This window comes from Stegostoma tigrinum, chromosome 6, assembly GCF_030684315.1.
Source record: "Stegostoma tigrinum isolate sSteTig4 chromosome 6, sSteTig4.hap1, whole genome shotgun sequence".
Lineage (NCBI taxonomy): Eukaryota > Metazoa > Chordata > Chondrichthyes > Orectolobiformes > Stegostomatidae > Stegostoma > Stegostoma tigrinum.
The window spans coordinates 113627894-113643969 of NC_081359.1; the positions used below are offsets into that span (position 1 = coordinate 113627894).

General features: G+C 49.0%; 1 protein-coding gene across 1 annotated transcript in view; it reads right to left on the reverse strand.

The window, feature by feature from the left end:
• Positions 1–3754: 3754 nt before the first annotated feature.
• Positions 3755–16076, reverse strand: part of LOC125453602 (dynein heavy chain domain-containing protein 1) — a 198284-nt gene continuing 185962 nt past the window's right edge. Inside the window, exons 40-41 of the mRNA XM_059646974.1 lie at positions 6040–6740; positions 3755–4128 (exon numbers count right to left, since the gene is read on the reverse strand). Of these exons, the coding sequence (XP_059502957.1) occupies positions 3784–4128; positions 6040–6740 (1046 nt within the window). The 3' untranslated portion in view covers positions 3755–3783. The remainder of the gene's footprint in view (positions 4129–6039; positions 6741–16076) is intronic.

The window sequence follows — 16076 nt, forward strand, 5'->3', positions numbered from 1 at the left end:
GCACTGTCGGAGGGTCAGTGCTGAGGGAGCAGGCACTGTCGGAGGGTCAGCCCTGAGGGAGCGCCGTACTGTCGGAGGGTCAGTGCTGAGGGAGCGGGCACTGTCGGAGGGTCAGTGCTGAGGGAGCGCCGCACTGTCGGAGGGTCAGTGCTGAGGGAGTGCCGCACTGTCGGACGGTCAGTGCTGAGGGAGCGGGCACTGTCGGAGGGTCAGTGCTGAGGGAGTGCCGCACTGTCGGATGGTCAGTGCTGAGGGAGCGGGCACTGTCGGAGGGTCAGTGCTGAGGGAGTGCCGCACTGTCGGAGGGTCAGTGCTGAGGGAGCGGACACTGTCGGAGGGTCAGCGCTGAGGGACCGCTGCACTTTGAGAAGCGCATTCCCTCCCACAAGATATTAATGTGAGCCTCTACTCTCCTGTCTAGATGGTTGTTAATGATTTTTTGACCTGTTCGAGGCAGTGAACTACTGCAGGGATTAGTGCTGGGGCCACAATTATTTACAACATAGAGTGATAAGTTGAATGAAGAAAGTGAATGTGCTATTGCCAAGTTTATGCATGACACAAAATTAAGCAGGTCGTGAGGATAGCATGAAGAGTCTACAGAGAGATGTAGTCATGTTAACCGAGTGGGCAAAAGATTGGCAGATGGAATATGGTGAGGGAAATTGATTTTCTTTGGCAGGGAGAATATAGGACTGAATATTATTTAAATGGTGAAAGACTGTAGAAAAGTACAGCACTGTGGGATTTGAAAATCTTCATTCATAATTCTTAAAAAGCTACCATCCAAATTCAGCCAATAATCGGGAAAGTAAATGGAATATTGGCTTTTGTTTGAAAGGGAATACAGTATAAAAGTAGGGAGATTTTGCTGAAACTATACAAGGTCCTCGTCAGAACGCAGCTGGAAAATTACTGTGATAATAAAATGTGAGGCTGGATGAACACAGCAGGCCAAGCAGCATCTCAGGAGCACAAAAGCTGACGTTTCGGGCCTAGACCCTTCATCAGACCCTCTCTGATGAAGGGTCTAGGCCCGAAACGTCAGCTTTTGTGCTCCTGAGATGCTGCTGGGCCTGCTGTGTTCATCCAGCTTCACACTTTGTTATCTTGGATTCTCCAGCATCTGCAGTTCCCATTATCACTGAAACAATTTTAACCTCACTGCGAAGCCTCTTCCAGGGATGCCTGACCTGAAGAAGTTACCCTCCTCCCTCCGGACCAACCTCAGGGAATCTCTCTCCCACTGCAACTCTTTTGTAATCTCTTCGGCCTTGAAACTGCTCGACCATGTCCTGAAGCAAACCAGGTACCACAGCCACATCACCTTCCTCAGCACCTGCCTACGGAACCGGATCATCCCCAATGGACTACAGTCTGCATTTCAGCCTTCCCAATTTGGCCCCAACCGTGACCACCTCTACACCCAGCATATTCAGACCCTTCAGAAGCGTTTCTCCCTGCGAGTCCTGAAACAGACACTCGCAGCCATGCGCCGGCACCTCCAGGCACTGCAATCCAGCCTGCCCCAGCTCAGAGCCTCCCTCTCCCAGACCTGCACAGGACCCCTGCTGTTTTTTATCCTCCGCAGGATCCACAGACTGAACACCCAGTTTCACTCAGCTTTACTGGACACCAAAAATCGTAAGTACAGCAAACTCACTGGCCCCTGCCACCCACTAGAGGATTCCTGCGCCTCCCAAATCCCGAGTCTGTCCCTGTCCCTGCCCCTACCCGACCATGCACCCGCCGCCATTGACCATGAGGACACGGCCGGAGACCCCACCGATGACGTCACATCCGCCTCCGCCGGCCACACCACTTCCGGAACCGCTGCTGCAGTCACCGCCTCCACTTCCAGGTACAACACCTCACACACCACCCTCCCCACAGCTGCTGCCGCCCACCCCGACACTCCCACCGCCGACGGAACCCCGCCCACGGCCGATGCCGATGGAACCCCGCCCACGGCCGACGACCTCATCGCTCCGCCCACAACCTCCACAGCCAGCAACCCCAGAGGAGACAGCCACACTGAGCCCTGCCACATGTTCACCGTCTCCCCAGACCTCCCACTGACTGAGGACGAACGGTCAGTCCTTAGCAAGGGGCTCACCTTTGGCCCCCTACAACCACACATCAAACAATACCAGTCACGGTTGGACATAGAGCAGTTTTTCCGCCGTCTTCGCCTTCACGCTTACTTCTTCAACTGGGAGCCTAACCCTCCCTCCACTGACCCCTTCACCTGCTTCCAACACAAGTCCTGCTCCTGGACACCACCCCCAGGCCACCTACCCTCCCTCGACCTCTCCATCTCCAACTGCCGTCGAGACATTAACCGCCTCAACATCTCCACCCCTCTCACCCACTCCAACCTCTCCCCCACAGAACGGGCAGCCCTCCGCTCCCTCCGCTCCAACCCCAACCTCACCATCAAACCCGCAGACAAGGGTGGCGCAGTGGTAGTATGGCGCACTGACCTCTACATCGCCGAGGCCAGACGCCAACTCTCCGACACCACCTCCTACCGCCCCCTCGATCGTGACCCCACACCCGAGCACCAAACCATCATCTCCAACACCATTCACGACCTCATCACCTCAGGGGACCTCCCACCCACAGCCTCCAACCTCATTGTTCCCCAACCCCGCACGGCCCGTTTCTATCTCCTTCCCAAAATCCACAAACCTGCCTGCTCTGGTCGGCCCATCGTCTCAGCCTGTTCCTGCCCCACCAAACTCATCTCCACCTATCTGGACTCCATTTTCTCCCCTTTGGTCCAGGAACTCCCTACCTACGTCCATGACACCACCCACGCCCTCCACCTCCTCCAGGACTTCCAATTCCCTGGCCCCCAACACCTCATCTTCACCATGGACATCCAGTCCCTATACACCTGCATTCCGCATGCAGATGGCCTCAAGGCCCTCCGCTTCTTCCTGTCCCGCAGGCCCGACCAGTCCCCCTCCACCGACACCAGCTCTGATGAAGGGTCTAGGCCCGAAACGTCAGCTTTTGTGCTCCTGAGATGCTGCTTGGCCTGCTGTGTTCATCCAGCCTCACATTTTATTATCTTGGATTCTCCAGCATCTACAGTTCCCATTATGTCTGGAAAATTACTGTGGTTCCTTTTTCTCGGGAAAAGGAACAATTTCCTGCTGTTTGGTTTTGTTGGCAGTGGCTGATCCTGGGTCTGGAGGAGCTGTCGAATGAGGAGAGGTTTAGTTGATTGGGCCTGTATTTACTGGAGTTTAGAAAAATAAGAGCAGACCTTATTGAAACATTGCAGATTCTTAGGGGATGTGACAAGATTGATGCAGAAAGAGTGTTTCCCTTGTGGGAAAGTGTAGGACCAGAAAGAATCATCTCAGAATTAGGCGTCACACATTGAACAGAGAAATGAAAGGAAACAACTTCTTCCAAAAGGGAGTGAATCTGTGGAATTCATTACCAGAGGGCACTGTCAAGGCTGGGTCATTAGGTTTAGTCACGGCTGAGATGTACAGATTTTTAACGAGTGAGGAGAACGAGGGTTCTGGGGAAAAGACAGGAAAGTGGAGTTGTGGGTTATCAGTTCAGCCAGGAATGGCAGAACAGAAAACAGGCTTTAGTGATGAGGCTAAGACTCCGTTTTTGTGGGTCAGGTAACTGGTCGGTGTGCATATCACTGGAATAAAATAAACAATTTCCTGTTGTTTGATTTTACAGCAATTAAAATAAATTTATTAGTCTGTTCATTTCTCATTTGGCCGAGGACAATGTTGATGCTGAATACTGGCTTCAGATGATGCTCACAATGTGAACCCGGCGTTGTGCACAGACCAAGGGATCCATCCTTGACTTGAGGGGTATATGTGTGATCACGTTGCTGTCCTGCAGGTCCACTGCAATGTTCTCTGCCCCCTGGTAGACTGGGCACTTGAAGGATGGGTAAAGGTACTGGGTGTTAGTCACCTCATTGAGTTCTGCCCTGAGCCACACCACTGGCAGGCTGCATGGTTTGACAGAGAGAGTGTCCTGCAGGAAACCGTTCGTTATGTCCCAGAGTGCATTGTGTATCCTGAGGCCAGTTATGTAGATACCATCCGCTGGGGGACTGCTGGGAGGGAGGGAACTCCCCAAGACCTGAAACATATTAAACAAAGGTCTCAAGATTGATCAACACCTTGTGGACAGATTGGCTTCACGATCAGCTGTCGGCAGAGACGGCCCAATTGAATCCCTCACTTCCCACCAGATTCCAGTCAGGGGCAGGAGAGAAACAGGAGGATGCACTGATCAGGCAGCAGCAGGTAATCGAGGAAGACACTTAACAAGAGAGAACAAGGTGTGGAGCTGGATGTGCGCAGCAGGACAAGCAGCATCTCAGGAGCACAAAAGCTGACGTTTCGGGCCTAGACCCTTCATCAGAATAAGCGCGAAACGTCAGCTTTTGTGCTCCTGAGATGCTGCTTGGCCTGCTGTGTTCATCCAGCTTCACACTTTGTTATCTCGGATTCTCCAGCATCTGCAGTTCCCATTATCTCAGGCCAATTAACAAGCAAGGTCATGTTCTGGGACAGGGGGAATGGTTGGGGGTAGAGGGTGTCATGTTCTGGTTTGGGTCACCTTCTGGGTTGGTGATTCAGCCCAGTTTGTGATGTGGGTATCACTGACAAGACTGGCATTTATTACCCATTTTTAATTCTCACCTTATGGGATGGGGGGGACGCGGTAGGCGCCTGGAGGCACTAAGGTAGGGATGAGGTTTTATACCAATTAACAGTGGTCATATGGTCACTATTGTGGGTGGTCTAAATGTACTGCCTGGGCGGGAGCTGAGGCACGAAACTTCACAAACTTTAAGAAAAGGTAATAACCCACACACCAGGCCTTGTTACCACATAGCCTGGCACTCCACACCCCCTGTTGTTAGTCACTAACAGTCCCCATTAACAACTATTCACCCTCCCAGCCTGATCGTTAGCAACTCCTTTGTCTGTTCAAATGTCTTTCTCTCTCTTTGGGCTCTATCCTATTGTTTACTCCCTATCCTACCCACATCCCTATTTTCTGCAGATAAACTGACAATTTCCCAGCCAACATCAGTTCTGAGGAAGGGTCACTGGACCCAAAACATTAACTCTGATTTTTCCTTCACAGATGCTGCTAGACCTGCTGAGCTTTTCCAGCAACTTCTGTTTGTGTTCCTGTGTTTAAAAAAGGTACTTGGATGAGCATCTGAAATGTCATTACATTTAGGGCTATGAGCCTTATTTGGATAGGCTAGTGCAGACTAAATGGGCTGAATGCCCTCTTCTCCACTTTGTGTATTTGTATGAGGCCGTTTTTTTTTATAAAATTGACTTTAAATGTGTCCATCACCCCTGATGGCATTTGACCCTATGCCTCCAGAGGTTCTGGGTTCCTAGTCAAGTGGTATGACCACTACATCAGCACCTCTGCTGAGTGCCATTGTCTCTGCTCTTCCTCCATGGTCCTGTCATTGATCCCTTTCAAGTATTTCTCCAGTTCCCTTTTAGAAGGCTCCTGGTGAATTTGTTCCCACCATCCCTTCAGACAGCACGTCCCAGATCACAGCAACTAGCTACAGGAAATAAAACCCCATCTTCTCCCCTAGTGCTTTGGAGAATAACTTCTTTGTGCAGGAAGATTAGTGAGGGGAACAGAGACTCAGCCAGCGTCAATATCAAAATGCTCAAAATAAAAGTATGCTGAAGTGAATGGAATCCAACAATCCCAGAGATTCATCCAAACAGGGGTTTTGCTCCAGGAGTCCTTCCTAGTAAACTTACCAGTTTTCTGAGGCCGCAGGATTGGACAGAAGCCTGAGTAGGAGGCAGTATTCCTCAGGGAGAATGGATCTGAACCAGGATGTAACTGGCCTATTGGTTTAGCTTTAGTTCTAGACACTGGGATTGGGGAAGGTCAGAGGTTGGGATTGGGGAGGGAGCTGGGTAGGTTCTGGTCTCTGCCCTGCAATGGTAGGGCCCAGGACATGCCTGGGCCTGGCCAGACTTTGTTACAGTGACGTACCTCAGTTTGTATGCTGTAACTGTTCAGATCAAGATGCTCAGACTGAGCTTTCTGCTGCAGCAGAGCTCTCAGTAAAAGGCGTGGATACTGAAATGTTGACAGGTTGTAGGAGACAGGAGGCTCTGGGCCAGCCAGATAATTGTTCAGAAGCTGCAGCCTCATCTTCAGGAGCAGTACCCACTGCGGGAGTGGTGCTGTCAGTCGGCTCAGTGACCTCCAGGCACCAGGAAGTTGGCCACTCCTCAGTGATTCAATCATGTCATCTGACTCGAGGTTGGAGACCCTGGATCCCTCCAGAACGTGCATCACATTGTTGAGGTCACACAGGACCTGGTTAACCAAGTGTTTGAAGTGACTCCTCTCCCTCAGGAGGAACCTCCTCACAAGCTCTGGGCTGATCCACTTGCCATCGCTGTCTTCAACCTCAAGGTTAGTTGTCATTGAGTTCTGCAGGTCCTGGAGAATGCTCAGAATCTCACTGGTAAAGGCTTTCATCTTCTGGTTGTGGCTGATATCTATTTGGAAAGGGTGAAGTGGGGTCTCAGTCTTGAAGAGAATAGAGCTCATGAACTCACTGCTTTGGATGAAGAGTTGCTCCTCGAAGCCATTGCAAATTCCTATAATGACAGATTCGATGGAGTGGGACATGCGGTTGATCCGTTTCTCAATGTCATCATGGGTGAGATTTGTCAATGGTGTCCCTGGAACAGAGCAAAAAGCAGAAGGCCATTACTTGGAATTTTTTATTCTCCCGGTTTCTCCTATTCTCAGCTTGTCTCACCATCGGACAGCCAATAACTGAGGCTGTAAACAAGTTGGGGGTTAAATGGAGCATGAAGGATACGATAGGAAGCAGAATTGAAATCCAGGGGGATATCAGTAAATTAGAGGATCGAGGGAAAACTTCAAACCCATAGGTGGAAGGTTATGAAGATTGATGGGAATGCGAAGCAGTCAGATCTTATTCAATTATGGAACAGGCTCAAAGGTGTCAATTGCGCTACATTTTCCCCTAATCTGTATGTTTCTACACAAAAGGGAGGCTGGAAGGTAACATGAATATTGAAAGGGACGGAGATATCTCTGACTAACAGTGACACTTTCCTCTGCTGCTATGCTTAGGCTTTGTGAGTGGAAACTACTGTCAGTCCAGAAAACACATCCTGCCTCCCCCACAATTGAGGAATGTTGTACATGAAGTTTAGTATTGGTGTCACATCAGCTACTTAGATATGACACCCCAGAAATTGGCTGAGCCAATCAAACCATTTGTCGTAGGCACCTACTCCCTCCACTGTATCAGTATCAGTAATGTGTACCATTTACAAGATGCGATGCATCTTGGCTTTACCCTTTGTAACTGAATCCCTCAGCTTTCTGACCCACACCCCACAATCAGTGAGGAAAGGTAACTGCACCCCGTCCATAAAAACAGTGAACACCGCAGCCCCCAAAGCATGTGCTCTCAGACCCTACTGTACTCCCTGTACACCTGCAGCCGCGTTGCCAAATTCCGAAGTTCACTGATGACACCACCGTGGCAAGATGGAGATCTAACAATGATGAGCCCAAATACAGAAGAGAGGTAGAGGGCTTGGTGACACACTGCAATGAGAACAAGGTCTCTCTTAACATCAGTAAAACTAAAGAACTAATCACTGACTTCAGAACGAAAGGGGGAGAACACACCCTCATCTACATCAACAGAGCTGAGTTTGAGAGGGTGGACAGTGTCAGAACGTCCTACGAGTAACAATAACCAGCAACTTGTCCTGGACTTCCCACGTAGATGAGACAGTCAAGAAGGCACAGCAAATGCCTCTTCTTCCTCAGGCAGCTCAGGAAATTTGGCATGTCCATGAGGACATCACCAACTTCTACAGATGCACCACTGAAAGCATAATGGCCTGATATGGCAACTGCTCTGCCCAGGACCATGAGAAACTACAAAAGGTGGTGTGCACTGCCCAGACCATCATGGACGCCAACCTTCCATCCATGGGCTCTATTTACTCGGCTCACTGCCGCGCAAAGGCAGCCAACATCATCTAAGACTCATTGCTCCTCGGTAACAATCTCCTACAAACTCTTTCATCAGGCAGAAGAAACAGAAGTGTGAACACATGCAGCAGCAGGTTCCAGAACAGCTTCTTTCCAGCTGTTATCAGACTGATGAATGGACTCTCTACCTTCAAATAATGCTGATCTTGCTAACGTTGATCTTGCTTTGTGCACTGCCTGTGCAGTTATGACTCGTAATGCCTCTGTTTCCTTTTAATTTCACCATATGATCTGTATGTTCTTGCTTATTATAATCTGCCTGTGCTGCTCATAAACAGAGCTTTTCACTGCACTTAGGTATACGTGACAATAAATCAATCAAATCAAATCAAATAACTTCCACCTAGAAGGACAAAAGCAGCAGATACTCGGAAACACCACCCCCTGCAAGTTCCCCTCCAAGCCATTCACCATCCTGACTAAGAAATTTGTATTCCTGTTCCTTCAGTGTTGCTGGGTCGGAATTTTGGAAAACTTACAACACATGAACTGCAGCGGCTTAAGGAGTCAGCTTACCAACACCTTCTCAAGGGGCAACTAGGGACGGGCAATAACTGCTGGCCAGCAGGCGATGCTCAACATGCCATAAAAAATAATTTAACTAGTGATAAAACAAAATGTCTACTGTTTGGTGATCCCACAACTGGGCAGCACAATAACTGATTTAAAATAACCAAAAGCTCAGAACATGATTCATTCCGCTTCCTAAAAGCGACATGCACATATTTTCGCATGGACTCATTCCGTGCAAAGAACAGAAATGTGCTCAAGCTGTGTGTCCTTTTTAAATTGCCCCGGAGCTGGGAGCCTCTAGTTCCCTGTTACCTTCTCAATGGCAGTACCTCAGCCAATTGGAGCTGACTGGTCCTTTCTTCTTTCCTCCTACACTGTGAAGTCTTATGATGGTTTTGAAATGGTTACATTCTAATGCTTGTCTTGATCAGTGCAAGATGGAAAGCTTTCAGCTACATCTGTCTTTTCAGCAACATAGGAAAGTTATTGAGGGTAAGGACAGTAGTGAGTGAGCAGTTGAAGATACAGAGCAGTCAGTGAAAAGACAGGTTGTGCAGAACACAGGTGCCAGAAACTACCCAAAGCCCACAGCACAAACTGTCCGTGGCACCTGGTGCTCCCAGAGATGGCACAACCACAGTTTGAGGTGTGTTTGTTTTCAGAGAGAGTGCAGCTATCTGCTGGTGGTGGTATCACTTAGTTTACTGACACGCAGCAGAAATGGACAGATAGTTTTACTGTTCACAACCTGAATGAGCAAACCATCTCCTATCCCACCGTCTAAATTGTGAAATTAAATTCACTGTTTGTCGCACAGTTTGAAACACTACATTGGACAAACTGGCAGAAAGCTAGCCACCAGGATACATGAACATCAACTAGCCACAAAACGACATGACCCACTATCACTCGTATCCTTACATACAGATGAGGAAGGACACCACTTTGATTGGGACAACACATCCATCCTAGGACAAGCCAAACAGAGACACACATGAGAATTCCTAGAAGCATGGCATTCCAACCGGAATTCCATCAACAAACACATTGACTTGGAGCCCATCTACCACCGTCTGAGGGGGAAAAACAGGAAATGACATCACCACATGAAATGACATCACCAACACAGGAAATGACATCACCAACCCAAGGAAACCTAAACACATAAATAGAAAGCGGGACATAACACCAGCGCTTCGTCAGAGGCTCACTGATGATGTTACCTAGAATGGTGATGAAACGTCTGAAAACTAACCTTCTAGCTCAGCGAGCAAAGTCACATCCGTAAGAATCTATATTGAGGACCAGAGAATTGTAGCTTGCAAACGGCATAAACACATGGAAAACAGGTGCAGGAGTGGGCAATTCAGGCCCTACAGGACTGCTCCACCATTCAATATAATCATCGCCAATCATCCAACTCAGTCCACTGTTCCCACTTTCCCCCATATCGTTTGATCTCTTTATCCCTAAGAACTGTACCCCAACTCCTTCTTGAAAACATTCTCCGCTTTCTCTGGCAGTGAATTCACAGGATCCTCACTCACATTTTTACTCAGCTCAGCCCTAAATGGCCTACTCCCTTTCCTTAAACTGTGACCCCCTCGTTCTGGACTCCCCGGCATCAGAACCATCCTTCCTGTGCTTACTATGTTTAGTCTTGTTAGAATTTTAGAGGTTTCTTTGAGATTCCCCTTCATTCTTCTATCCAGCTGTTATTACTGCTTGTTCAGCACAATGTTTACATGATGCCCGCAATTGATTTCAGGTTGTTACAGAGATAGTAGGAACTGCCGATGCTGGAGAATCTGAGATAACACAGTGTGAAGCTGGATGAACACAGCATCAGAAGAGCCGGAAAGTTTGAAATTTTGGGTTGAGACCCTTCTTCAAAAGACACAAAACGTCAAACTTTCCTGCTCCTCTGATGCTGCTTGGCCTGCTGCGTTCTTCCAGCTCCACACCGTGTTATCACTGATTTCAGGTTGTTTGCTTCCAATACAAACACTGCTTTTAAAGCAACTCTTTCTTGTTTCAGGCCATAGTTTAAAAAAAACACACACAAATTAAAATGGCATTATGTTTTCAAATTTAGAGAAAGGCCAATGAAAGTAAATTGTAAGACCACTGAGAAAGCATGAGGTGATGGGCAGAGATCTGTTAGGCAGAACTACGTCAGGTATGTGCCATGTGGATGTAGGAGAGTCAGGACCAAGAAAACAACACCGTTGTCAGCAGTACACTGCATCCACTGTACATCTGCCAGTGTGGTACACTGCATCCACTGTACATCTGCCAGTGTGGTATACTGTATCCACTGTACATCTGCCGGTGTGGTATACTGCATCCACTGCACATCCACCAATGTGGTACACTGCATCCACTGCACATCTGCCAGTGTGGTATACTGTATCCACTGCACATCTGCCAGTGTGGTATACTGCATCCGCTGTACATCTGCCAGTGTGGTATACTGTATCCACTGTACATCTGCCAGTGTGGTATACTGCATCCGCTGCACATCTGCCAGTGTGGTATACTGCATCCACTGTACATCTGCCAGTGTGGTATACTGTATCCACTGTTCATCTGCCAGTGTGGTATACTGCATCCACTGTACATCTGCCAGTGTGGTACACTGCATCCACTGTACATCCGCCAGTGTGGTATACTGTATCCACTGTACATCTGCCAGTGTGGTATACTGCATCCACTGTACATCCACCAATGTGGTACACTGCATCCACTGTACATCTGCCAGTGTGGTATACTGTATCCACTGTACATCTGCCAGTGTGGTACACTGCATCCACTGTACATCCACCAATGTGGTACACTGCATCCACTGTACATCTGCCAGCGTGGTACACTGCATCCACTGTACATCTGCCAGTGTGGTACACTGCATCCACTGTACATCCACCAATGTGGTACACTGCATCCACTGTACATCTGCCAATGTGGTATACTGTATCCACTGCACATCTGCCAGTGTGGTATACTGTATCCACTGGACATCTGCCAGTGTGGTATACTGCATCCGCTGCACATCTGCCAGTGTGGTATACTGCATCCACTGTACATCTGCCAGTGTGGTATACTGTATCCACTGTACATCTGCCAGTGTGGTATACTGCATCCACTGTACATCTGCCAGTGTGGTACACTGCATCCACTGTACATCTGCCAGTGTGGTATACTGTATCCACTGTACATCTGCCAGTGTGGTATACTGCATCCACTGAACATCCACCAATGTGGTACACTGCATCCACTGTACATCTGCCAGTGTGGTATACTGTATCCACTGTACATCTGCCAGTGTGGTACACTGCATCCACTGTACATCCACCAATGTGGTACACTGCATCCACTGTACATCTGCCAGTGTGGTATACTGTATCCGCTGTACATCTGCCAGTGTGGTATACTGCATCCGCTGTACATCTGCCAGTGTGGTATACTGTATCCGCTGTACATCTGCCAGTGTGGTATACTGCATCCGCTGCACATCTGCCAGTGTGGTACACTGCATCCGCTGTACATCTGCCAGTGTGGTATACTGTATCCGCTGTACATCTGCCAGTGTGGTATACTGCATCCACTGCACATCTGCCAGTGTGGTACACTGCATCCACTGTACATCTGCCAGTGTGGTATACTGCATCCACTGTACATCTGCCAGTGTGGTATACTGCATCCACTGCACACCCACCAGTGTGGTATACTGCATCCACTGTACATCTGCCAATGTGGTATACTGCATCCGCTGTGCATCTGCCAGTGTGGTATACTGTATCCGCTGTACATCTGCCAGTGTGGTATACTGCATCCACTGTACATCTGCCAGTGTGGTATACTGTATCCACTGCACATCCACCAGTGTGGTATACTGCATCCGCTGTACATCGGCCAGTGTGGTATACTGCATCCACTGTACATCTGCCAGTGTGGTATACTGTATCCGCTGTACATCTGCCAGTGTGGTATACTGTATCCGCTGTATATCTGCCAGTGTGGTATACTGCATCCGCTGCACATCTGCCAGTGTGGTACACTGCATCCGCTGTACATCTGCCAGTGTGGTATACTTTATCCGCTGTACATCTGCCAGTGTGGTATACTGCATCCACTGCACATCTGCCAGTGTGGTACACTGCATCCACTGTACATCTGCCAGTGTGGTATACCGCATCCACTGTACATCCACCAGTGTGGTATACTGCATCCACTGTACATCTGCCAATGTGGTATACTGCATCCGCTGTGCATCTGCCAGTGTGGTATACTGTATCTGCTGTACATCTGCCAGTGTGGTATACTGCATCCACTGTACATCTGCCAATGTGGTATACTGCATCCGCTGTGCATCTGCCAGTGTGGTATACTGTATCCGCTGTACATCTGCCAGTGTGGTATACTGCATCCACTGTACATCTGCCAGTGTGGTATACTGTATCCACTGCACATCCACCAGTGTGGTATACTGCATCCGCTGTACATCTGCCAGTGTGGTATACTGCATCCACTGTACATCTGCCAGTGTGGTATACTGTATCCACTGTACATCTGCCAGTGTGGTATACTGCATCCGCTGTACATCTGCCAGTGTGGTATACTGTATCCGCTGTACATCTGCCAGTGTGGTATACTGCATCCACTGCACATCTGCCAGTGTGGTACACTGTATCCGCTGTACATCTGCCAGTGTGGTATACTGCATCCACTGTACATCTGCCAGTGTGGTATACTGTATCCGCTGTACATCTGCCAGTGTGGTATACTGCATCCACTGTACATCTGCCAGTGTGGTATACTGCATCCACTGGACATCTGCCAGTGTGGTACACTGCATCCGCTGTACATCTGCCAGTGTGGTATACTGTATCCGCTGTACATCTGCCAGTGTGGTATACTGTATCCACTGTACATCTGCCAGTGTGGTATACTGTATCCGCTGTACATCTGCCAGTGTGGTATACTGCATCCACTGCACATCTGCCAGTGTGGTACACTGCATCCACTGTACATCTGCCAGTGTGGTATACTGTATCCGCTGTACATCTGCCAGTGTGGTATACTGTATCCACTGTACATCTGCCAGTGTGGTATACTGCATCCACTGCACATCTGCCAGTGTGGTACACTGCATCCGCTGTATATCTGCCAGTGTGGTATACTGTATCCGCTGTACATCTGCCAGTGTGGTATACTGTATCCACTGTACATCTGCCAGTGTGGTATACTGCATCCGCTGCACATCTGCCAGTGTGGTATACTGCATCCACTGTACATCTGCCAGTGTGGTATACTGTATCCACTGTACATCTGCCAGTGTGGTATACTGTATCCACTGTACATCTGCCAGTGTGGTACACTGCATCCACTGTACATCTGCCAGTGTGGTATACTGTATCCACTGTACATCTGCCAGTGTGGTATACTGCATCCGCTGTACATCTGCCAGTGTGGTATACTGTATCCGCTGTACATCTGCCAGTGTGGTATACTGCATCCACTGCACATCTGCCAGTGTGGTACACTGCATCCACTGTACATCTGCCAGTGTGGTATACTGTATCCGCTGTACATCTGCCAGTGTGGTATACTGTATCCACTGTACATCTGCCAGTGTGGTATACTGCATCCACTGCACATCTGCCAGTGTGGTACACTGCATCCGCTGTACATCTGCCAGTGTGGTATACTGTATCCGCTGTACATCTGCCAGTGTGGTATACTGTATCCACTGTACATCTGCCAGTGTGGTATACTGCATCCGCTGCACATCTGCCAGTGTGGTATACTGCATCCACTGTACATCTGCCAGTGTGGTATACTGTATCCACTGTACATCTGCCAGTGTGGTATACTGTATCCACTGTACATCTGCCAGTGTGGTACACTGCATCCACTGTACATCTGCCAGTGTGGTATACTGTATCCGCTGTACATCTGCCAGTGTGGTATACTGCATCCGCTGTACATCTGCCAGTGTGGTATACTGTATCCACTGTACATCTGCCAGTGTGGTATACTGTATCCGCTGTACATCTGCCAGTGTGGTATACTGCATCCACTGTACATCCACCAATGTGGTACACTGCATCCACTGTACATCTGCCAATGTGGTATACTGCATCCACTGTACATCTGCCAGTGTGGTATACTGCATCCGCTGTACATCTGCCAGTGTGGTATACTGTATCCACTGTACATCTGCCAGTGTGGTATACTGTATCCGCTGTACATCTGCCAGTGTGGTATACTGCATCCGCTGCACATCTGCCAGTGTGGTACACTGCATCCGCTGTACATCTGCCAGTGTGGTATACTGCATCCGCTGCACATCTGCCAGTGTGGTACACTGCATCCGCTGTACATCTGCCAGTGTGGTATACTGTATCCCCTGTACCTCTGCCAGTGTGGTATACTGTATCCGCTGTACATCTGCCAGTGTGGTATACTGCATCCACTGCACATCTGCCAGTGTGGTACACTGCATCCACTGTACATCTGCCAGTGTGGTATACTGATCCACTGCACATCCACCAGTGTGGTATACTGCATCCACTGTACATCTGCCAATGTGGTATACTGCATCCGCTGTGCATCTGCCAGTGTGGTATACTGTATCCGCTGTACATCTGCCAGTGTGGTATACTGCATCCACAGTACATCTGCCAGTGTGGTACACTGTATCCACTGCACATCCACCAGTGTGGTATACTGCATCCGCTGTACATCTGCCAGTGTGGTATACTGCATCCACTGTACATCTGCCAGTGTGGTATACTGTATCCGCTGTACATCTGCCAGTGTGGTATACTGCATCCACTGTACATCTGCCAGTGTGGTATACTGTATCCGCTGTACATCTGCCAGTGTGGTATACTGTATCCACTGTACATCTGCCAGTGTGGTACACTGCATCCGCTGCACATCTGCCAGTGTGGTACACTGCATCCGCTGTACATCTGCCAGTGTGGTATACTGTATCCGCTGTACATCTGCCAGTGTGGTATACTGTATCCGCTGTACATCTGCCAGTGTGGTATACTGCATCCACTGCACATCTGCCAGTGTGGTACACTGCATCCGCTGTACATCTGCCAGTGTGGTATACTGTATCCGCTGTACATCTGCCAGTGTGGTATACTGCATTCACTGCACATCTGCCAGTGTGGTATACTGCATCCACTGTACATCTGCCAGTGTGGTATACTGCATCCACTGCACATCGACCAGTGTGGTATACTGCATCCACTGTATATCTGCCAGTGTGGTACACTGCATCCACTGTACATCTGCCAGTGTGGTATACGGCATCCACTGTACATCCGCCAGTGTGGTATACTGCATCCACTGCACATCCACCAGTGTGGTATACTGCATCCACTGTACATCTGCCAATGTGGTATACTGCATCCGCTGTACATCTGCCAGTGTGGTATACTGTATCC